This window comes from Diadema setosum, chromosome 11, assembly GCF_964275005.1.
Source record: "Diadema setosum chromosome 11, eeDiaSeto1, whole genome shotgun sequence".
Taxonomy (NCBI): domain Eukaryota; kingdom Metazoa; phylum Echinodermata; class Echinoidea; order Diadematoida; family Diadematidae; genus Diadema; species Diadema setosum.
In genome coordinates, this window is record NC_092695.1 from 33,761,068 (window position 1) to 33,786,077 (window position 25,010).

The window sequence follows — 25,010 nt, forward strand, 5'->3', positions numbered from 1 at the left end:
CAAAGTGAATCTTGAGTTAATCACACTTTGATTGTCATATGCTGGAGCTTATAAATGAAGAAGAAGCAACCTTTGAATAATATCCTGTGCGAAATTCCAGACGAGCCTGACAAAAACCCCAAAACTGGAGGGAAAAAAAAAAAGCAGAAGCAATGGAACGCATGCAGCAAAAATGGAATTGATGTCACGGAACACGATTACAGATTAACCAGGACGACAAGATATGGCATGCATGAGCAGTGCATTGCCCGTATTTGGATCCTCTCATGCCTAATTCTATCATCTGTCTACGCTTGTTGCCGGGTAATGACTTTCAAAGAGTACATTTCAAGGTCTGAGGATGGGGGATGTAAAGCTCCCCCAGCCAGATTAGATTTAGAAGTTGGTGCCTGATGGGAACAGCGAGCGAGCGGAGCTTTTTTAAATCAGTCACCTTGAGGAAAGCAATCATGGGGAACTGTCATCATGTTAACCCCCTGACAAAGTTGCAGAACAAACTGCAAAATGAGGTGATTTAGTTGTAAAATGAGAATGTGATTCTCATTACAGCACAGAAAACTGGGATATATCAACTGCCGCCAGTGTGAACCACAGAGTCTAGGCATGTTTCGATACAGCCAATTTGGGGGATTTATAAAGCATGCTACCGGTGGTGTCTTTTGGATTGGGAGCTCCTTGATAGAGTAATCTATCCTCTAAATTCAAAGTTTTAAAGCTTGAATGAAGTTACATCAGCGTGGTCCACAACTTGAAATTTGAGCATGTTGCAAGCTCTAAATGTGAGAATATTGCCAAAATTGTGTGTGAATGGAGCACACATCACGAGTGCATAGTTGAAATACTTCTCATTGTCCTACTTACGTTCAATGTTTTGTCCCATGTCAAAGTTTCGAAGTAGTTTGATGTTTTTCAAGTTTTGCGCATGCTTTTCACATGTTTGATTACATTTGATTTTGAATGTGTCACCAGTTCTTGGGGTTATTGCAGTACATTGCTGACATTTTGAGAATGTTGCACAAGAATTTGAGCATGTTGTACAAGAATTTCAGCATGTTGCTGCAATATCATCAAACGCCTCATGGACCATCCTGTTACACAGTGCTTTTTATACTTGATATTGATATAACTACTTCCAAGTGATCTATATACAATAAACATTTTGTGAAATATACAACACAGGTACTGATATCTTTGTTAACAACTAATCACATGCAGTAATGTTTCTCTGTTAAATGTACAGATTTACTGCTTAAAAATATGGTTTTGAATGCATTCCCATGATATCCAATGAATTTCATGCCGTGGAATGTACAGTGAAGTTGGATATGATATCTAAAATTGGAGCACAAATTATATTCATCTCAAAATTGTCACTGTGATGAGCTCACTTGTGTATCCCCCCCCCCCCCCGAGTCCATATGTGTGCATATTTTAGCCATTTTAAGCAATTTTAGTCAGTATGGCTTTCTGTCTGTCTCTCTTACCGCTTTGCTTTTATTGCTTAAAATGTTCAGCTTGTTTTGCTTTATCTACCCCCCCCCCTCAAAAAAAAAAAAAGCAATGAGCCCTCACATGACGAGTCCATCAAGTGCAAGCCAATGCTGGATTGTAACCCTTGTCTATAAAACTCTGCTGCAACATCTTCATCCAGGATGGTTTTTTTCTGCCATCCTCCTCCAGAGTCTCATGATCTCACCCAATCAGGGATATTTTTTTCCCCTCCATCATTGCTCTTTCTTATCTTTCCTCCTTGAACCAAGGATGTCATTACTCCCGCGATCATCCCCCGCCTTGTTCCCCTTCGGGAACGAGGGGGAGCAGCGTGCGTCCACTCTCACCAATTGCCTAATGTTTCTCACCCGGCCATTATCATTCACGATCGCATTAAACGAGAGAGGAGGAGGGTTTCGTCTGCCCGATGATGAAATCGACCTATCAAAACTTATCCTTACGATAGCGCCTAAAAAAAGAAAACTGATGGTAGAGTGGGATATCTTCGGCTAAGTTTCTCCCCCAATCCATTCCCATTACGCGACCCGTCCATTAACCCTACCCATGCCGAACACACTGCCAACTCTCACAGACTCGAGTGGACTGCAGGTCCATATAGAGGCCGCACGGAGCTGTCGGTGGGACGAGAGTTAACGGAGGCCCCCGGCCAACGGAAACCGGCGATCCAATGTAACTCGCAATTGATGGACATTAAAGCAGCCACTCCGAATGTCACGTCAGTCGACGAGCAATGAAGGTCGTGACCTTGGAGGACAGGGTAATGGTCCTCTCCTGACTAGCTGAGGAGATGCATTCGATCTGTGTGCACAGCACGAGGGCCTTTACCAAACTTTTCACGCAATAGACTTTGCACAAACATATACTATGTGTATATCTAAATATATAAAAGATAACACATCTACATCCCTCTCTCTCTCTCTCTCTCTCTCTCTTTTGCTCTCTTTCCATATATATAAAGAGAGGGATATATGTATTCAGACAGAGAGAGAGAGATGTTAATGAAATGTTAAACGTATAAAAGCTGTTAATTTTGCGAATCACTGTTTGGTCACAAATTTAACAACATGAGAAAATGTTGCCACCTGATCTTGATCAACAGGCATTAGTGCACTGATGACAGCCTTGTTGTCAAATCACCAACAAAAAAAAAAAAAAGAACATCTTGTGAAAATGTCTGACCTCTTCTTTCACAAAAATAACAGCTTTTACAGTAAATAGATAGGATAGAAAGATAGACAGGGATAGAGACAAAGGTGTACAGATAAAAAATGAATATATATATATATTAAGAACATCTGTTCATACAAATTATCATATGTACAGTGTACTGAGTATGTATTGGGAATCATACACACACACACACACACACACACACACACACAAATACAAACACTCAGGTAGCTCGGGGTACCACAGTCATCTATTACTAGTATCTCTAGTTGTGCTGAAGGCACCTGTCCTTGAACTGCTGCATCACAATGTCAAGGTCAGAAAGGTTAACTGTCTGCCGACCATTGTCACACACTGCCATGAACATCGTATTGACATTTTCAAGACAGTGCACCCTTTCCTCTTTAAATCCTTTCAGTGCGTTTGGCATATATTTGTTTGTGTGTTTGTTTATTTGTTTCATTTTTCCATTTGAGAAGATGACTGGATAGCCCATATTCAGCTGTGACAGTAGCTGGTCTTCCTAGGGGTCCAGTTGGATGTATACGGCAGGACCACTTCACCGGGTTAAACACCCTGCTCTTTGTGATGAATAAATGAAGCAGGATCTTTTACGTGCATGAGTTGCAACTCTCTCACGTATTGGACCTCCATTTTATGTCCTATCCGAGGGAGAGAGTGTTTTGCCTCTTACTACAGGGGACGGTACCATTACACACAACATTGCTCAGTGGGACCCGGGAATCAAGGCTTTCTTTGCATTCAATGGATCCTTTGAAACACAACCAAAAAGCGAATGGATGTCACATAGACCTAAACTTTCAGAGGCGTGTCAAATCAACTTGGGGTAATGTTACAACTCTTTGATTACTAACTTACAAATGTAAGTCAAACGAAGCCTCGTAAAGTTTGAACTGCTCAGTTCAGGCTGCAAATTAAAGCATTCTTGCTAGTAACTTTGCAGTGGAGGTGATAAGTATCACAGACCTCAAGGGATTCTGGATATGAAAATCTCTGAAAATCAGAAACGGTGCTTGAAGAACAAAAAGCTTCAGAGCATCCCAAACTAACCCATTTATATCGATGTCAATGACATTTAAGAGGTGATGGCCCTTATTTGGGCAACTTGTGATACTAAAAACAGGCTTCAAGGACAGCGTCCCCATTTTATCATATTCCATTACTGATTAAGTGCTGCCTAATTTTCTAAATGTCATAATTTTACAGGAGAGTAGAAAAAATTAAAAGGGGTGCAGTAAAGGGGTAGCAAAAGGGAAACACACACACACACACACACAAAAGAGCGATATGACATTTCCATGATCAAGGGCACAATTATTATAAGGATGAAACAGGGGCAAGTATAAGTAGAGGACAAGTCTATTTATTGCCTCAAACAGGGCAATATGGAAAGGCAGCAAATGGCAAGACAATTATGCTGAGGCAGATAAATATCATGCCCGTGAACCCACCGTTACCCCAGACACTAAATGGCAGCACTGAAAGGTTGAGAAGTTTCTGTCACCACCAGTAAAATTTTGTATGAAATCCAACCCTACAATACCACAGATTCTTGTCACGCACATAAAAATAAGTCACGCTCTACCCGCAGCAGTTCTCATTCTAACATCTCCCTATAAACACATGTGTCTGATTCATGGGATTCAAATCAGGTATTTTTAGATCCTAATTGCATTGTATGATAAGCAAGGGCATGAATGAATCAAAATATGATGAGTGATCACATTGCAATGTGCAGGGAACAGATTACTTATCAATGTAAAAATAGCTAAATGCATGTCACAAAAGCTTCCCAAACGCCATCAACAAGCTTGCAGCTTATCGCGGAAATACTTTGAAGTCAAGTCACGAGCCAAGTTTTGGGGTGAGGGATTGTCACCATTTCAGGGCGAGCCATATTCAGATTTAAAACCTGCTCAGCAGTTTAAGGAGACATAGTCACAGTCTCTGATATGTTTGCTTGCATGTTTTGTTTTGTTTTGTTTTGTTTTGTTTTTGGTGGGTGTCATTGAACACTGTAATACTACAGTATGGTCCTTGTGTACTGAAAAGTTAGTGTGATGCTCACCTGTAGAATACTGCATGACACAGGGACACATTTAGATAGTATTGAAATCCTTCTTTGCCAATTCTAAGATCTGCCATCATGCATTGCAGTGCATGAACACGCATTCACTTTTTATACAGCTTAGATACAGTATATGCTGTGAAGATAGCACTGACAGAAATTACAATCTGCTTGTACCTGCATTTTTCTACAGATGAATTAGACAAGGTCCAACATATACAGTATGTAATATGCAAGAATAATTGAGTGCACAGATTTCCAAGGGAGTTACATTAGCAAAACTTCACAGACTCCTGTTTTTAAATCAATAAATCTAATGCTAATCATATTTATAAAGTCACTGATACAGTGTTTAGAAATATTTATCCTTGCACTATTGTGTATAAATTTGTCACTGATTTGTATGTATATATATTATGTAAACATATTTAACAATATGTGGCATCTCCAGTCACAAAGTCCGAGTGTATACAGCCAGATGTTCTTCTTGTAAACATTCGTAACTAAACCTGTAAAAGTATTCCATGACGTAATAAGGGAATATACCAACATTAGGCTGAATAATGTGTTTACTGCACATTGCTAAATATACAACATACAATGTACATTGGCATGTGCCTATGACACTTATGTCATTATACCTTTAATTCATTCCTGTTTACAAGCACCCTGCACGGTGTGAAATTTCAGAAAAATGTGTTACAATTCTTAAGTGCAAAAGAAGCCTGTTGACCCAGATAGCAACATGCAATCTCGGCGCACCCAAAGAATCAAACATGTATCATCAGTGACTGGAAATCGATGGGAAACTTGCAAAAGTAGTAGCTTGACCACAATCCAGAAGCGACTATAAGTGGGATATTAATGTCTGTGACACCAGTTTGTAAAGTTAGCACGGATCAAATGTAAGGTACGTCTTTACAAACCTATTTCTGCCAACTTGAGATGTAAAACTTTTTTCTTTAGTTTTGATTGTACATTCTAATGGTAAAGTGATCATATCAAGTTTAATGTCACTGTTTGTTTGGTTGGTTTTGTTTTGTTTTTCTCTCATTTGTCTAGTTCAATAAAAGTATTAATCTCTAGTATTTTGTTGTAATTGTATGAGGGCATTGAATCTTTTTTTGAAAAGACGCTATGTAAATACTGGTTATTCATTTTGATATTCACACTCTGTGACTGTCTTGACAGACTAATGAGATCATATTTTTGTTTTATTTACGTGGTGCTATTTTCAACTACAATTGTTTTGTTTCCTGATTATAAGGAGAAGGATGCAAAATGGTGACATGAAAAGAAAGCACCATTCAAGTGTACAGCCACGTGTAGGTCATTGGTCATGCACACAAAAGCAAAGTATAGAAACTACCGAGAATGCTTAATTCTTCTCAAGCTAAAAAAGAAAATAAATAAGATTGTTCCTCCTCAGAAATTCCCTCCATTATCATCACAACCCCATCCACCTGTTGCACACAACTGCCTTTCCACAAGGACTGAATAATCTCCATTGATCTGACAAATTCCAGCATTTGATTTGAAGAGACATATCTCGTCAATTTCACTCGATGTTGGGAAGTATGAAATGTATTTATTTTTAGACTGCAATCAATCTCTCCCATGTTTTCACAGCATTGCGTACATGCAATATACGAATTGCATTTATCCTACTTTGATGCAATACCCTTTTTATCTCCTCTGCAGAATGAACTAAAGCTCAAATATCTCTCATCCCTTCTTCCTATCTCAATATCTCTTATTAGGTTTACTCATTTCATTGCAGTCCATACATTTTAGGCACGGCAGTCTCATGTTTTGCATTAAAATAAATAACACAAAACAAAACAAAAACACAAAAGCAACAAAGTGATCCAAGCTACTTCAGTCCCGGTCATGAACTCAATTTAGCGGTCCCTAACCTGAGATATTTCGTTGCCATCTTATAAGTTTTCCAACCTGATAGCAAAGCATTCCTATGATTCTGCCCCAGCCCACCCCCCAACATCCCCGCAATATCCCATTTACACACAAAGCTGGGCCCAGGGAGTGCTCCTGAAGTGCTTTGCCTTATGCCAATCTGAGTTCGTTCATACAACGAATCAGTGTTTGCCAAGACCATATGCAGAGTGGCTGAGGGGGGCATATTAACCAGTTGAAGATGAGTTCCAAGTATACTCGGGCAGGTGTTTATGGGAAGTGTGTGTTGTAGCAAACTCAAACCGTCCTCAACGGGTTAAAATGTCATGGTGACATTCGGGTGCGCAGGAACTTGTAACATATAAACTGTAAGCACAGTGCGCACCACATACCACTTTTGGAGTGCTCTAAACATTGGTGACCATTATACAGAGTTTAATAGAGTGCTTCAGGAGTGCTCCTGAGCCTAGACTAAAGAGGGGCATAATTTTAGAGTGCTCCAGAGCTGAGTGTCTGTTCACACAGAGTTCTGAGGGTTCAGGAGCACTCCTGGGGTGTTTTCAATGCCCTGTATTAATGAGGTATAAAGCCTGCCGCACACTATACGACTCACGACTATACGATCTTAAGACCATAAGACCAGGTCATACGACCTGGCAACGCACACTATACGATCAGACTACACAACCAGGCTAACGACCATTCTGGCTTCAGTACGTGTTACCAATGAGTATGGAAGCGCAAGCAGTGCGCATTGCATGCGCTTCTATACTCTTTGCATACACCCGTAATACTGTATTGTGATTGGCTGAAAGCCCACGACCGGTCGTGCAAATTCAACATGTCAAATCTCTACGACTGCCACTAAGACCCAGTCGTACGACTGGAAACTGGCAAGACTGGTGACGCCACACTTCCGGTCATACGACCGGTCGGATCATATAGTGTGTGGTGGGCTTTAGAGTTTCCTATAATGAGAATCCACTGTAACATGTGCTGACATGATGTGATGAGTTTCTCTATCCCTAGAGAAATTAAAGCATCAAAAATCCATAAATAATTTCAAAATTAGATATAAACACTTTTTATTGGAAGATTACAAACATAGTTAATTCAAGGCGTATTTTTGTTGTTGCTGTTTTCTGTGTTGTTATCGTCCATACCTCCGTAGTTTTCTTTTGTAATGATTGCATTGGTTTGACTTGTTCTGTTTTGTCAACTTAACTGACATTTTTTTTTTCTTAAATATGTCAAAGGTATGTATGTTACAGTAAAATGGGTCAGCTACTCACAAGGGCTTTTCCTTTCTTGCTGCTTCCCCCACCAATGGCATTGTCTCTGTATGTAGTCATACCGCCACATTATTTTACTTTTATGTCGTATGTCCTATGAATTTTTCTCTTTTTGTATCTCATTTTGTATACTCATGTTTTATTGTATGTTCTGTATATTTTTAATGCTTGGTGCAAAATAAACTAAACTGAACTGAACGGACATTGTTGAAGCTTGTGCAGAAACAAAACTTAAATACTGAATTTCATAAAACACATGCGAGCAAGAATAAATGACACTGTATTCTAATGGTTGGTGGACCACTCACCAGTTGTTGCATTGTTTTGACCTTGAGAGGTAGGTTGATGAGTCCCCATTGGGCAGAGGCTGCATGTCCAGCTGTGGCCAGATTGGGGTGCCTGATGGTGGTCAGCATGTCCAAGAAATCCTTCGGCCCATACACTGGCCGGAAGGTGCTCAGATCTGAGGAACAGAGAAAGAGACAGACAGACAGACAGACAGACAGAGATGGACACAGAATAGAAGAAAACAAGGGGGGGAGGAGGAGGAGAAAGATAGAGAGATATCTTAAGCATGTAGTGCTCAATTGTTTAACTTCATGAACGGTTTCCTAATCTAAATTGAATCATGTACAACGTACTCCATATTGTGGCTTGAGAATGCACTGTAGGTTGAGTCCTGTGTACTAGAGAACTTGTTTAATCTTTCCTTTCAACAAATTTCTCAATGTCATGCAACTATATCATAAATTTCTTGCACTCGGGCGGCCCGGTAAGATGAATTTCGTGCATTTTTAATTCAGCGGAACAAGGGTATTAATTACTGGAATGTATGGCATGCAAAAATATTCACATGCTTTTTAATATTTTCATGCTAGCTTTTGGTAGCTCGAAATGCGAGGCAAATTTCCAAGCCATAACAATTTCCACTTTATCAGTATTACTGTTCTGTGTAGGGCATCAGTGGTATGCACAAGCAAATGCACACATACAAACACACATCCACACAAAAATACCAATTTACTGTACATACAGCAATAAAAGAGAATACACTGTGCACGATCCCTCCCTCCATTTTCGTCTACTCTGTAACTCTGTTTCTCATTTTCCGTGCGATTCTTCGGCTAAAACTCGTCACCTAAGAATACAAGCAGCTTTCACAGGTGTAGCATTATTGGGTCAACTGAAACACAGACGCTGTACGAACATATCATCAAAATTTCTCCCCCTTCCTTTGAATAGTGTCAAAGGAAAAGATAAACCTTTATGCCTTTCTTTCTTCTTTTTTTTTTGGGGGGGGGGGGGGAGGAGAAGGTTTAATCCTTAATTGTGGCACGCAGATATTAAAACTTGCCAAGCTTTTTGTTCCATCAGCATTTGGTCATCAATTATAACTTGACCTAGTTGTAAAGCTAGAAAGGACACTCAGGGTGTAGCAATTTGCCTCAGTCCAACAGGAAGGCCATGCTGACACTATTGAGATTAGAGGGATTAGGTTGTCTCTATTCAATTGACAATTAGTTTCCAGACATTTGTGCCAACCGGCGAGGAAACCACTCCAGCGTGCGTGCCGATTGGCGTACGAAGCTCGGTAAAGGGCTTAATGACGTTACGGGAGGTGCTTTGCAGGGCATACCTGATACCTTGTTTGGCAGAAAGTTTATCACTCCCGCTCTGCTCTGCCGGGTGTAACATGACAGAGGGGAGGATGGAAAACTAGAAACGGCAGGCTTTGGCTCGCCTTCCAAAATCGGCGCGAGTCGGGCGGGAAAACTGGAGCAGAGTCCCGTCTACAAGCCGAGAAATGTCAGGACCTCTTTGGAAACACGTTTCTCGTATTTGTCACATTTCGATCGCCCTTCCTTCTTCGGTATCCGCATATCTAATTCTGTTTACCGTCCTGTGTGTGCTTCAATTAATGAAGCAGACCAGTACTGTTCACATTTTGGGGCATTGGTGGGATTTCAGAAGTTCCTAACATCTTCAAAAAAAAACCAACAACAACAGGAAGCCAAGGAATGCTTTTCATATCACCAGAGTAATATGAAGATAATCATGTATAGAACATAGGTCTAAATATTGTAGTCTGTCCACAATACCACAACTATCTAATTTTGATGAAGATGAAACTTCTACTATTCTATTTGTCAGATATCATTCTATCTGTTACAGCAACCTGAGTTCAGCATAGAATTGGCATTCAAAGGAAAATGTACACCCTGCAACCAGTTCAGTAACAAACGTTGTATGTGTGGTATTACCTGGTTCATCGGTTCCGAGTTCATTCCACCGGGACTTCATATCATTCTGTTCAGACAGCGGCCTCTGATGGCAGGTGAGGGACCGAAAGAAGAAGATAGAAAGTGGAAAAGAGAGAATTTGAGAAAATAAGTTAATGTGATGCCTTCCTAGATATGAAATAACGACCTACATTCGTTCTTGCACACTAGTATAAAAACCAGAGAAATGAAATAATTACAAATAAAATACAATTACCCATCTAGAAAAAAGAAACCACAGAAGAAAAACTATTAGGCAGGTAAGCTGAATGCATAACAATCATAACAAGAGATATAAAGGAAAAAGGATGAGGATGAGTGATATAGGGTTGTGTGATGGGAAAAGCATGTACACATTGTAATATTAATTTGACATGGTATCATTTGGGACAGAGTGATATATGAGATGTGGACCGACGTGAAAATTGAACAAGAAAGGACGGAGAAACAGACAGGGGTAGAAAGAACGTATCGTCAACAGTCATCTGAACCATCGTATGTGATGCAATTAACGCGTAAGAATGACATTTCGAGATGATCGTGCTTGAAGTTTATCCATTTTTTAATCATGACTGCTAAACTTTTATGTCTGCCATTTCCAATTATTTTTTGTAATACGTCAGACTTTAATTCTCATTCTAACAAGTGATTTTTTGTCAAATTGTATTGTTAGGAATTATGCAAGACAACGCAAGAGAGTGACATGTATGTTTTTTCAGTTTGTGAAGACTGTTGTCATTTACTATGTACACAACAGATTTGTTGACCATGCGTACAGTACTTGCAGTCGCCAAAAAGTTCTACAAATGTATATCACTAATTGTTACGCGCAAAGTCAACGCGCCCGATATACGTCGGTTTGGTTGACCACGCAAACTGTGTTTGCTGTCTCCGAACTGTCATATATAGGAGAGGATGGGGTATTGCTGTGGTTTTTTTTTTAACATGCGCACATATGGGGAAACTAATGAAATGAAATGAAATTGAAAAGGCTCTATAAAAGTGATAATTACACAAAAATTACATCAAATTAGAAACTGAATATTTCACAGTATGTATAATGGAATGTCCACTATCGAAATGAGGGAAAATCTCAAAATCGGGATCGGAAAAACAGGATATACCACGGTTTGGATGACCACCAATGATACGAAAGAGTAATGTAAGACAGAGGTAGACAGAGAAAGGGAAGTCACTGTATATCACAGTATGGATTGTTACAACATACAACATGGACAGAAAATAATAATGCACTTCTCAATGTTAACACCAGCAAGCTTTAGATTTGCGACGAAAACGAAAACAATGATGCAGCCTCCCAGGCTGAACAATGGTAACAGCTGTCTCGCGCATGTGCAGAACACTATTTTAGCTTGGTTAGCATCGTCTTTTATAGTGGTTATGTCACAGATCTAAAGCTCGCTAATAAACAAATCCTGAAGAGGTACGTCAAATACAAGGTCCAAATTCCTGTACTAAAGAACATAAAGGTCAGTGAGAGATAAATTGGGATGTGTAAACAAAAAGAGGATGTAAATCATAGTAGGCTTGTAGCTTGTTAAATATCAATCCTAGTTTACATCACGCCATACAACAACTGCAACAAACAGTAATTCTAGCCTAATAGTTCTGCTGAAGTCTCAGCAGCCACACCTATACGAACACCACTTGAGATCTTTATAGACACCTTTCTAATAACTCTGTCACACACAAACAAACACGTACACACACAAACACACACACAGACACATGCATGCAAGTCCCCATTTTCGTCAACCTTTCTCCCATTTAAAAAAAAAAAAAAAAAAAAAATGCCAAGAAAAAGGTCAGCTGAACTATTGTCGTAGCCCGGAGCAGGGATAATGACAAATATCCTCAATGGTAAAGTGCAAGATGAAGGCATCAGATGTACTCCCACATGACAGAGCATATAACCTGGTATTTTATGTCAGGGTTTCATAGCATATATATGAAGCAATAACTGCAGAATCTCAATTTCTTTTTCTATCTAAAATTGCTTTTTCTTTATTTGGGGGTATTGAATGCTACCTCAAAAACAATTTGCAATCCCTTCCCCCCCCCCCAAAAAAAAAGAGGTGGGGGAGGGATTAATGAACTCTGTGAGATGGTAAGAAATATTTCTGAATTAAGTTTTCAAAACTCATTTTGAAATTACCAGGTATTCAGTCCCAAACCCATTTAACTTCAGATTTTACTCTCTCCCAAACTTAATTCCACACAGAGATCAGCCACAGCCTACATGGTTTGGGTACCCCCTTTACACTGCATCTTTAATAAATCCTGGACATGCGAGTTTAGGCCGGGATGAAATACAGCAGTCACAAGTCAACATAAAGCTAGCAAAAAGGTTTCAGCATCAATCCTGCATTCCCAAATTGCATTTATTCATAAACTCAGTCATTCAGTTTCTTACTTTCTCTCTTCAATCAGGAAATTTGATCACTCAGTTATTTACATATGTATATAACATGTACATTAATTCATTTATCTGTGCAGCTAATTCATTTACTTATCCATTCATCCATTTACTCATGAACCTACTTGTATCTGTTCATTTGCTTCCTTTCATCAATCAGTTTTAAATTGAAGGTCGGTAAAATGTCAAATGAGGGACAGGACAATTATGTCAGTTCTAAAAGGGCATTAGAACTAAGCATGAACTTGTCTCAGGGTCAAATGCTCTTTAGCCAGACACAAAGTAAAATGGTACACCCTAGGAGGCATGTTGCTCCACGGTCAATTTCTGATTACCTGTAAGATGTTATCACAATTGTTTAAACCAGTCAAGCTTGCCAAGAGTTTGGCGGATAGAAAAAAAAATATGTGGGTATCACATTGGATCAGCTTATAGCATATAGAGCTTGATTTGATTTTTCTCTCTCCCACATTAAAAAAAAAAAAAAATCTGCCTCGTTTTGTTTTTGTTTTTGTTTTGTTTGAGCTTGTTTTTGTGTTCCTCAAGACCACATTGCTTAGTTGATGCTGTGATTGTTGTTGTTTTTTTTTCTTCTCTTTTGTCTTCCTGAAGACCAATTTGCTTTGTTGCAGTTGTGTTTGTTTGTTTGGTGTTGTTGGGTTTTTTTTTTTTGTCTTCCTGAACACCACTTAAGTGTCTGCATAGGATTGATCAGTGCACATACATGTACATATGTGTTAAATATGAATGCGGATTACGAACCTTGAAACAAAATGGGGGCAATGACCTCATTCATATGATACCCGATATATTGCACGGTTGATGAGCAATCAGATACAAGATTTACTACCACTACATGATAATCTACTTTGTTTTATTTCTGATCTACACACGATAATAAAAGATTAAGATCAAAACATGCATTCAAACATATATATACTCTAACAATTATTTTGTTTCATTAGTGCTTAATCAGTTCACTACTGAGATGCTGCAGGGATAATCACTGAAGTGTCTTTCAACTGTCTGAGTATAGGCTGTACCACAGATGTATGCATAGAAATATAACGCTGTGTTGTGTATATCGTAGAGTAGTGTAATGTGTGATATCTGCATTCGGTGTGTTCATATCTACTGCTGATTGGACAAGGGCAGTGCACAACATTGATATGTCATTTGTGACCCTGCACTACAAAATCAACATCAAGTCCCCAGACATGGATTTTCAGCTAAGGGCAGATTCTAAAAGAGCGGACTTTAAGCTTTAAAGTGATCAATGTATAACTCAATTTAAGTGGACTCTCCTAACCTACATTGTATGTAAATATTGGAAAGAAAGCACACACTTTGGAAAAGTGTGTACTGAGAAAAGAGGCTCAAAGGAATAAAGTCTATGCAAGTGCTTAATCTTAACAAGTTGTGCCCTGCCCAGTGATTGGGAGTAAAAAAAAAAAAAAAAAACTAGAAATGTCGCTATGGCGACTGATGCCTCCGCCATAATGCATGATTCTCCCAATAGGCGTATAGTACAATGTCTTCACAATGTGTGATCCATGACAGTTTCACATAACTGGCAAAATATTGAAATGACATGTTTGTCAGAAATGTCTTGAACTGGGTTTGCTATAATTTTCTAAGAGTGCAGGTACACATATTTGGGGAATTTTGGGGAAGTTTATGCATTGAGTAATTTCCAAGGTATGAAGAAAGAGTGTGATGATGGTACAAAATAGATTTTTTTTTTGTGTGTGTGTTTGTTTGTTGTTGTTGTTGTTGTTGTTGTTGTTTTTTTTTTTGGGGGGGGGGGCATTGAAACCTGGCCTTTGACCCTTAACCTTTGACCTTCTGGCTGGAAATTTCCCGGAGAATCTCCATTAGGTAATGCATGTATTAAGTTTTGAAACTAATAATACAAGCACTGCATATACTAGTATATGAGGGAAATAGTAAAATTTTGAGGAGTTGACCTTGACCTTTGACCCATGACCCCTAAATTCCCTAGATAATCCCTGCCAGACAGTACATGCATATGTACCAAATTCCACGAAGATACATTGAACCATTTGCAAGAAAAGTGATATTGCAACATTTTCACCTAACCTTTGACCTTTTGACCTTTGACCTTATGACATGAAACTCTCTCTGGAGAATCTTTACGCAGTAGTACATGTCCACACCAAGTTTCAAGAAAATACCTTTGGGCATTGCATAGATATGGGGGAAATTGCAACATTTGTAGCATTTGACCTTGACCTTTTGACCTTTGACCTCTTGCCAATGTCACTAAAATCTACTCAACTAATTGTCCCATCATACATCATCCTTGGACCAAGTTTGGTGAAAGCTGCTTCATCCAGTTTTGAGTTATCACGTAAACAGATAAATTTCAGGATTTGACCTTGATCTTTGACCTTTGACCTCTGTCCGATTTCACTGAAAAACTAATCAAGTAATTCTCCCATCATACATCATCCTCCCACAAAGTTTGGTGAAATTTGCTCCATCCAGTCTTGAGTTATCGCGTAAACGGATACAATTTCATGATTTGACCTTGACCTTTGACCTTTGACCTTTAGCCGATTTCACCCAAAATCTAATCAAATAATTGCCCCATCATATTTCATACTTGGACCAAGTTTGGTAAAATTCCAGTAAATATTACTCAAGTTATCGCGTAAACGAAAGCGGACGGACGTACGGACGTACGGACATACGGACGTACGTACGGACGTACGTACGGACGGACAACCTGAAAACATAATGCCTCCGGCACCACTTCGTGGCGGAGGCATAAAAATTGTAAAACTCTACAGCAGCAACAATGAAGGAATTATCAGATTAAGCTGAAATTGATTGTGCTCTATTCACACATTCTATCCATGATTAATACTGACTACCAAAGCAGTAGCATTATCCTTTGAAAAGTTTTTAGAGTTAAAAGTGAAGATGTAAAGGGCTTTTATGAAAGGGATAGGGGCCTGTATGACACACCTAATCACAGAATTCTACAAAATAGGTAATCTCGATCAACGGCTAGAAACATGATTTCCTATCTGTTTTATGATCCCTAATTTTAGATTAATGAAGAGGGAGAGTTGCTCATTCAGAAAATGAGAAAAACTCAAGATTGACTAAGTTGACCCATTTCACCTAGTCTGAGTTCTCACATAAATTTGAGGTGTGTACAGTGTGCCTTTTTGTTGGTTTTGTGATGCACGGTCACATCTGCATTCACTACGTTTATATCTACTGCTGATATGACGAGGGCAATGTACAGCATGGATATGTCATATGGACAATTCCTCAGACCAAAGCACTCCTGTTATCTTTGCAGTGTGGGCACACACAGAGAGATAAAAACCCTTGGCAAGGTATATGTATATCATGTTTACAGTCAGAAGGTTGTAGGTTCATGAAGTAGTGGGGCAGATATGTGAAAAAGATGCTCACATCAGGCAGAAAGTATGAAACCATATTGGAATTCAAAATGGCGGCCGAACCCGTGGTCAGATCTCTTGGATCCGGCAATTTTTTAAATCAGTGCCCCAAAATACCCCTATATGCAAAATTTCATATTTCCGCCTGATGTGAGAATCTCTACCAATATTTGCTACATATCTGCCCCACTAAAGAAGCCAATGAGGAGCACGGCACAATTTACCCACAATACCTTTCTTTATCAACTCTTCAACCCAATGATCCAGTGAAGATAATGATTTCTGCTCACATGAAATGCTGCTGGTAAATGGAATGCAGAACATGAGGAAGTAAAGATGGTGTAAATGCAATGTGCAAATAAGAAACATTTCAAGTACATTGTAATTTGAGGGCAACGAGGTAATGCTGGAAAAGTGCCACTAAAAATGATAGCATAACTGATATGACATAGCTTCTGACAACATGGACATAAACCAAGACCTGAAAATCCTTTTGACTGCCCCCTGATTTAAACCTTTATATGGAAAATGCACTGTGCAAGAAGTTGGCTGGCTATCTGGAGGTCATGTAGTGGCTCCGTCCCCCACATAAAGGTAACAAGGAAGAAGACAGCTATAAGGTTGCCATGTGAGTTTCATACAGGGGGAAAAAGGGGAACCATAATTCACTAGAATAGGGGTAATTGTAATATCCCCTCTCCAATTACAGTCAGCCTCGGGACATAAGGGGGGGGGATGCTAAACTGACAGTATGCTTGGGGATGTGATGATTACCTACCTAGAGACTGAAAGGGTTAAAGGCATACCTCCAAGCTTCCCTGGGCAGCCAGTAAAATAGAATATAAAAAAAAAAACAGGAAGAGAAAGAGAACGGGAGACCTTTGCACTGGCCTGTAAAACTACAAATCTGACCTATCAAAGGCCTCTAAAGGATTACCAAACCAAGGTCTCCCCCCAATGATCATTACAGTGCAGCCATCAGCATCATCGTTTTGAAAATTGCCGAGGGGAGCGCACTGGGGAAGACGAGAGACTATAAGACTGCCCGTCCCCATTGTGCTCTTTCTCTCTTTTGTTTCTGATCAAGAACAAAACACAAAGCCGTATAGGCGAGAGTAATCATAACCGAGTGCATTATTGATCAAGATATGAATCATTTTATACATCAGCCATCTACAACAGACTTGTTTGTACCGGCGACCTCCTAGTTTGTACCATTTAATTGACTCCCAAAGGTGCGGAGGCAAAAGGTGCAAGGAGTTTGGAATTGAAAACTGCTGCATTGCAGGGGAGCGCTCCACAACAAACAAGACCTTTTTTTTTTTTTTGGTCTCGATATGATAAACGTTGGCACTTAAACAGGCAATCTATGCAGAGGGCATAGTGGGTGTGGAGCATGTCATTTAAACTGGGGCTGTGTCATCAGGAGAGCTGGGATGCGCGTCCAGCCATCGTGCAGTCACACCTCAGAACCAAGGCTGCCCACCACTAACGACCCACTTCCAGTGAGGCCTAGCAACAACATTGACGGGTTTGATGACCTGTCAAACGGAGATGCACCCAACGCAGCATTCAAAGGGGAGAGTGAGGGGGCATACTGTACAGCAAGAAATATTCGCTGTATGAAATTTGCGCAAAATGGAGCCGACATTTTTACGAATTGCCTCTGGCATCCAATGCATTATACTGCAGAGAAGAACTTTTGCGTGCATTTTGATTTTGTCAATTTTGGCTCTCGCGAAATTCGTGAAATTGAAACGCATACAAACATTTCCGGTTTTACAGTATAGGAAAGGGGAAAAGCAGAACATGGCAAGGTCAGACGACAAAGGGGTTGTGCTTCCTTTGCAAAAGAAATTTCTTCCAAATTTTCTTTGCCTTTATGTATGGTTTAATCATCTCGTTCTTCACATCTTGTTGCCAGCAAAATGACAACAGATTCTAGATATAAATTACGTACATTGTTACACTGCATTAAGTGACAGTATAAAGTAATACGATAAAACATACAATTTCTTTTTACCTGTTGAAAAAAAAACCCCACTAGATATATCGCTACGGCGACTGATATGCCTCCGCCATAATGCATGGTTCTCCTAATAGGTCTATAGTACAATGTCTTGACAATGTGTGATGACAGTTTCACACAATTGGCAAAATATTAAAATGACAGGTTTGCCACAAATGTGCTGAATGTTCACTTTCCTAGAACTAGGTTCAATTGGATGAATGATTAAAAATGTCAGAGTGCAGGTATTTGGGGAACTGATGATTTTTACTTGACTTTTGACCCTTTTATAAGTTTATGCATTGAGTAATTTTCAAGGTATTGAGAAAAAGGATAATTTCAGTATCAAATGGGAAAATAGCATTATCTAAACCTGGCCTTTGACCTTTGACCTCACAGTTCCAAAGAGAATCACTGTTAGGTTGAACATGCATAAATATGTAAGTTTCATGATGATACCTTGAGTTACTTTTGAGATATGGAGGAAAAAGTGCAATTCAACACTTTCATGTGACCTCTGACCTTTTGACCTTTGATCTTTTGGCAAGAAACTTCCCACAGAATATATATCGGGTAATACATGCATACATCAAGTTAAAAAAAAACAAAAAAAAAAAACCTTCAGGCATTGCATAACCATAAGGAAAGTAGTGATATTTTGAGGAGTTGACCTTGACCTTTGACCCCCTGACCTTTGAACCATGACCCCCAACTTCCCTAGATAATCACTGCCCATTGGAACAAGCATATATACTAAGTTCCATGAAGATACCTTGAACCATTTGCGAGATACGGAGAAAAACATGAATTTTCAACCTTTTTTTTCACAAAATAACCTGTGACCTTTGACCTTCGACCCCGTGACCCTAAAATCCAAACAAAGTATTATCCCCCCAGGATATACCCTCATACCAAGTTTGATGTAAAACCACCACACGGTTCTTGAGATATCGACAAAAACAAAATGGGACGGACGGACGTATGGACGGACGGACGACCCGAAAACATAATGCCTCCGGCCACTTTGTTGGCGGAGGCATAAAAAAAAATTGGTCACGAAGCAAGGCCAGCGTCGCACACACAAACAGACCCTGTTAAATTTACTTTTTCACGTATAAAGACAGAACAAGCGAGGGCACCATCACCAAAAACAATAGGCGTCTTCGTTTTACCATAACACACCTTCATGCCAAAATTGAAGATGATCTAAGAAGAACTGCAGCCAGTAGAGTGCTCACAAGAAAATCTCTGCGGCAGACGCGGCGCAACGAGGCCAAATCCATAGTATCCTCCGAACTCTGTTCGGGGGATACAATGAGTTGATGACCTATATGTCAACACTCAGCATACTTTCACACCCCATGATACCATACTATGCAAATGATATGCAAATGAGTCTATTATGCCCATTGCATATGGATATGAAAGATTGAAAATACTGAAAAATGTGAAATACATACACTTTGTATGACTACGTTCCTCTTTAACTGGAACATTTTCTCTGTGTGTACAGCTATAATTGTCATCTACAGAAACATTCAAATCCAAACTTCAAAACGTTACCTATTCCTCTCACACTGAGGACTATAATTGCAGTCTATAATGTTCGGAACAATTGTATTCCTTATCTGGTATGTGTTTGTTGTTGTTTGCCATTTTCTTCTCTGTTGTCATGCTTGAACATGTGTTATATCTATCTTTTCATTTATGAAGCGCCATGAGCACTAAAAAGCGGACCTGTGCGCTATACAAGTAGCCACTATTATCATTATGATTATCATTGCTACTTCTACTACAATTACTACTACTACTACTACTACTACTACTACTACTACTACTACTACTACTAATAATAATAATAATAATGATACTAATTGAACTCTGCAATACATCTTGTAAAACTATGTCTGCTGATTCTTTAACTCCTTTACATGTATCAGTGTTTTTATGTGAGTGAATATATGCTACTGTCATACATTCTATAGTACATGTGTGAATAATGTGCACAGCTATTAATATTTACCAGGTACCATATTTTTTCCTTTCATTGATTTCACATTTTTCACAGAGGAAGACATTCACAACTACAGAAGCACTCTGAGAGCGCAGACCTCTGCCAAGCATGCAGCTCATTTCCATCACTGATCTTGTTCTTCCATAGAAGTGATTTCCACCCATACATACTTATAGCATTGTGTGCTGAAAGTCGCCCCAATTTCCCAATATAGAAGCCATTGTTACGTCATAAACCCTCAGCTGCACGGCGCACCTCGCCCTAGCAGAAACTAGAGCACGCACTAGTGCACGCATGCAAACCTCAAATACGCGCAGCCTGAACTCCCAAGTTCATTGACCCTACCTGCCAAAATATCAAAAATCCTTCATAAATTCCTCCAAAATTCTCAGATCACTACCAAAATTTGAGCATCTGTTACTTGTATCAATCTAAACCTTTCCTGCAAGTTTCATCCAAATTCGTTACCTACTTTTTGAATTATTTTGCACACAGACAAACTAACTAACTAACAAACAAACAAACAAACAAACAAACAAACCAACGGTAACGAAAACATAACCTTCCCCCTGGGCGGAGGTAATAACACAGTAACAGCAGATTTGTGACAGAAAAAATCTACTTTATCTGCAGATTATCCTATCATTGTTTTGATAGCAGAAATTCTAAAGAATTTGATAGGGTTGGGGTTTTAGGTGGTATGGAATTGTTAAATGGTATTGTTAAATTCAAGTATCAGAATGGCTAATCACTTTCGACATCCAGCTGAATCCGTGCTTGGTAAACTGCTTGGCACACTCTCTTATTGCCACAAACTAGCCTTAGACTAACATGAAAACATATGAGTGGGACTGTAAGGATAGCAGCAATTCTGCTTAACCCACCACCTAGGCTTCAGTTTCTGTACCCGTTCACATGGGTGAACCGACATTTAAGAATTTTTTGCTGGCAGAAATGTATCAATACATTGCTTTGAAAGTGATTGCTATACAGAATCAGAGTGTATGTGAGTTTTGTCCTGGCAGCTCATATTACAGGATATAACAGTAGTTGTTGAATTCATGTTCATGGAATACAGCAGTGAACAAAGAAATGTACACATGCACGTTACATGATCAGGAGTTGATATTTTCACATGTTGTTAGATTTGCAAATAGTACCCAGATCGGAGAATTCCCACAAATAACCCAAGGAAAACAGGTATGAAGTCTCGTTAATAAAGATTGTCTTTGATGCATTTGAGGTGACAAAAAATGATGTCAAGTATCAAAACTAAATGCAATTGTAAAATTTGCTTTGTGTTTGCTCTGTGTTGTGGGCTGCTCAGGTGCAGCCCTGTCGTGATTTATACAGCGACTGGGCTGTGTATAGTTAGCGTACAGTGTATTTACATAATATGCACAGCCCTGTACAGTGTATTTACATAATATGTGTATGCACAGGCCTGTCACATCATTATCACAGCAAGTCATGACTGTGTACACTTAGTGTACAGTGTATTTACATAATATGCACAGCCCTGTACAGTGTATTTACATAATATGTGTATGCACAGGCCTGTCACATCATTATCACAGCAAGTCATGACTGGTACTCTTAGTGGTCTCAGTCTGGTGGCCCCTGGCTGGGCCCCCTGCCATGGGCCAGCACTTAGGCTCCTGGCCTCGGCCCGACCTTGGGCCCCGTGGGCCCCTGGGCCATTGGGCCTGGGCCTACTTGGGCTATGGGCCCCTGGGCCTGGGCCCACTTGGGCTCTGGGCCCCTGGTTCCGGGCTAAGGCCCGTGGCCTTGGGTCCGGCCATAGGCCCCGCCTTTGGCCCGGCTGTACTTTGTACATGGTCTATGTGAAATCAGGCTTGTCTGTAACTGTATAATTACAAATAATTACAAATAATCACAAATGATCAACAGGTCCATACTACATATAGGACTATATGAATATATGATTATATGAATATATGAATATATGATTATATGAATATATGAATATATGAATATATGATTATATGAATATATGAATATATACAATGTATGTGAATATATATATTATTATATATGAATATATAAATGTGATCAGGCATTCTGTTACGGTGTCAGATCTGCGGTCATCACATTTAGCAAATTTTATGCATGTATAAACGGCATACATTCATGTGTACAGTATGCTACTTGATTGAATGGAGAAAGATCACACCATTGAACAATACTTGAAAGACATGTACAGTTCAATGACTCATTGCTTGTTATTATGAACTCTGTAGAGGTATGAAGCCCTCTTGAGATGGAAAACATACAGTTGGCTATCAAACAGAGCTTGCAAAACCATCAACAATTTATTGAGTTGGATTTGTGTGTGTGTGTGTGTGTGTGTGTGTGTGTTAGAGCTATTTGGTTTGTTTCCTTTGCATGCATCATCACAAATTCCCGAAGTCTGAATAAAGTGAAACCAAGACCTTCATATAGATGTGCTGCATTGTAAGGTGCTGGATCAGAGCACTACCATAAGATTGACACCATGGCGGGAAATGTGCTAACAGTGTACTATCCTTCCTGTGCATTTATGTTAAAGTGTACCAATACCCTGAAAATCACATTTTAAACTAGAAATGTCACTATGGCAACTGATACCTCCACCATAATGCATGATTCTCCCAATAGGTGTATAGTACAATGTCTTCACAATGTGTGATGACAGTTTCACATAACTGGCAAAATACTGATATGACAAGTTTGTCAGAAATGTATTGAATGTTCACTTTCCTCAAACTGGGTTTGCTATAATTGTCTTAGAGTGCAGGTACACATATTTGGGGGATGGAGGATTTTTACTTGACTTCTGACTGACCCTGTTATAAGTTTATGCATTGAGTACTTTTCAAGGTATGAAGAAAGAGTGTAATTACAGTACAAAATAGATTTTTTTTTTCATTTAAACCTGACCTTTGATCCTTAACCTTTGACCTCTGGAAATTTCCCGGAGAATCTCCATTAGGTAATACAACATGTATATATTAAGTTTTAAAACTAATAATGCAAGCATTGAATATACACTAGTATATGAGGGAAACAGTAAAATTTTGAGGAGTTGACCTAGACCTTTGACCCCTGACTACATACTGACCCATGACCCCTAAATTCCCTAGATAATCCCTGCCAGTCAGTACATGCATACGTATCAAGTTCTATGAAGATACATTAAACCATTTGCGAGAAAAGTGAAATTGCAACATTTTCACCTAACCTTTGATCTTTTGACCTTTGACCTTATGACATGAAACTCTCTCTGGAGAATCTTTACGCAGTAGTACATGTCTACACTAAGTTTCAATAAAATATCTTTGGGCATTGCATAGATATGGGGGAAATAGCAACATTTTTAGCATTTGACCTTGACCTTTTGACCTCTGACCTCTTGCTAATGTCACTAAAATCTCCTCAACTAATTGCCCCATCATACATCATCCTTGGACCAAGTTTGGTGAAAGCTACTTCATCCAGTTTTGAGTTATCACGTAAACAGATAAATTTTAGGATTTGACCTTGATCTTTGACCTTTGACCTCTGTCCGATTTCACTAAATAAACTAACATGTAATTGTCCCATCATACATCATCCTCAGACAAAGTTTGGTGAAATTTGCTCAATCCAGTCTTGAGTTATCGCGTAAAGGGATACAATTTCATGATTTGACCTTGACCTTTGACCTTTGGCCGATTTCACCCAAAATCTAATCAAGTAATTGCCCCATCATACTTTATACTTGGACCAAGTTTGGTAAAATTCCAGTCAATATTTCTCAAGTTATCGCGTAAACGAATGCGGACGGACGGACGGGCGTACGGGCGTACGGGCGTACGGACGGACGGACAACCCGAAAACATAATGCCGTAAAGGATAAAAAGTGTCTTAATGTTGTCTTAAGATTTGAAAAATCGCTGGGTGATCTTACATCTTGGTTATGTTCAAAACAATCAAATAATGTCACTTGAGAGTTTAAGGATGCTAAAGTTCCTTATTACCACTACTCCATTAAAACCAGTTTATTCCATCACAGCCCTACTTTATAAAGCACCTCTGATACAAAAACTGCAACTTACAATAATTGCAGTTTGTAAAATATTGACAGCCAGCATGACAACCTATGTTGTAAAGGAGTCAGCTCTGAGCATTGAAAATGTCAGTGGTTATATCAATGTTTTAAGAAGCAATAATTGCCCTTTTTTCAATGCAAGTTTATTAACCCACAATGTACTGAGACTAGATTTGTCCAGCAAAAAGTGATTGGGGATTTTAGGCCCCTCTTGGGATTGGTTGAAGCTTCATTTTACAAATGTACATATTGCAAGCATATGTGTTGAAATGCCTACCTCCTCTGTGTTCTGTTGCTAGACAACATACTTCCATGTTTGCCACTGACATTTAATTAAAATGGGTCACACATATCGACTGGAATAGATCCAACTTTACTCAAAGTAAAAAGTCAATTAGAACGGCGTGACAAATAACCAGACCATCACCATCAGATCGTCCCTCCCCTTACAATCACTCTGTTCTCCTTATCGCAAGCATGTAGTGACATCCGAGGAATTTGATGCTGACTCTGTGAAGTGTGACATGCAGCCGTGCGCAAAAAGAAAAAAAAAAGCTAAGAAGTATAGCCCACAGATCAACATTTTTATCATCAAAGGACACAAAACGGGGGAGGACAGAACTCCTTGGTGATGATTCTGGCAGAGTGTTCTCACAGAAACTTAAAGATCTTAGCATCATGATCTTGTTGCTTGCCCCATGCTACCTTACCCCCCCCCCCCCCCCACCACCACCACCAACCCACCCCTCCCCCTACCAGCTGCACCAA

The 25,010-nt window shown here is 39.4% G+C and overlaps 1 protein-coding gene across 1 annotated transcript in view; it reads right to left on the minus strand.

The window, feature by feature from the left end:
• The window catches only part of LOC140234768 (TBC1 domain family member 19-like), a 220,937-nt gene that overhangs the window by 158,407 nt on the left and 37,520 nt on the right, over positions 1-25,010 (minus strand). The window contains 2 exon segments of the mRNA XM_072314804.1: positions 8,286-8,440; positions 10,239-10,302. Of these exon segments, the coding sequence (XP_072170905.1) occupies positions 8,286-8,440; positions 10,239-10,302 (219 nt within the window).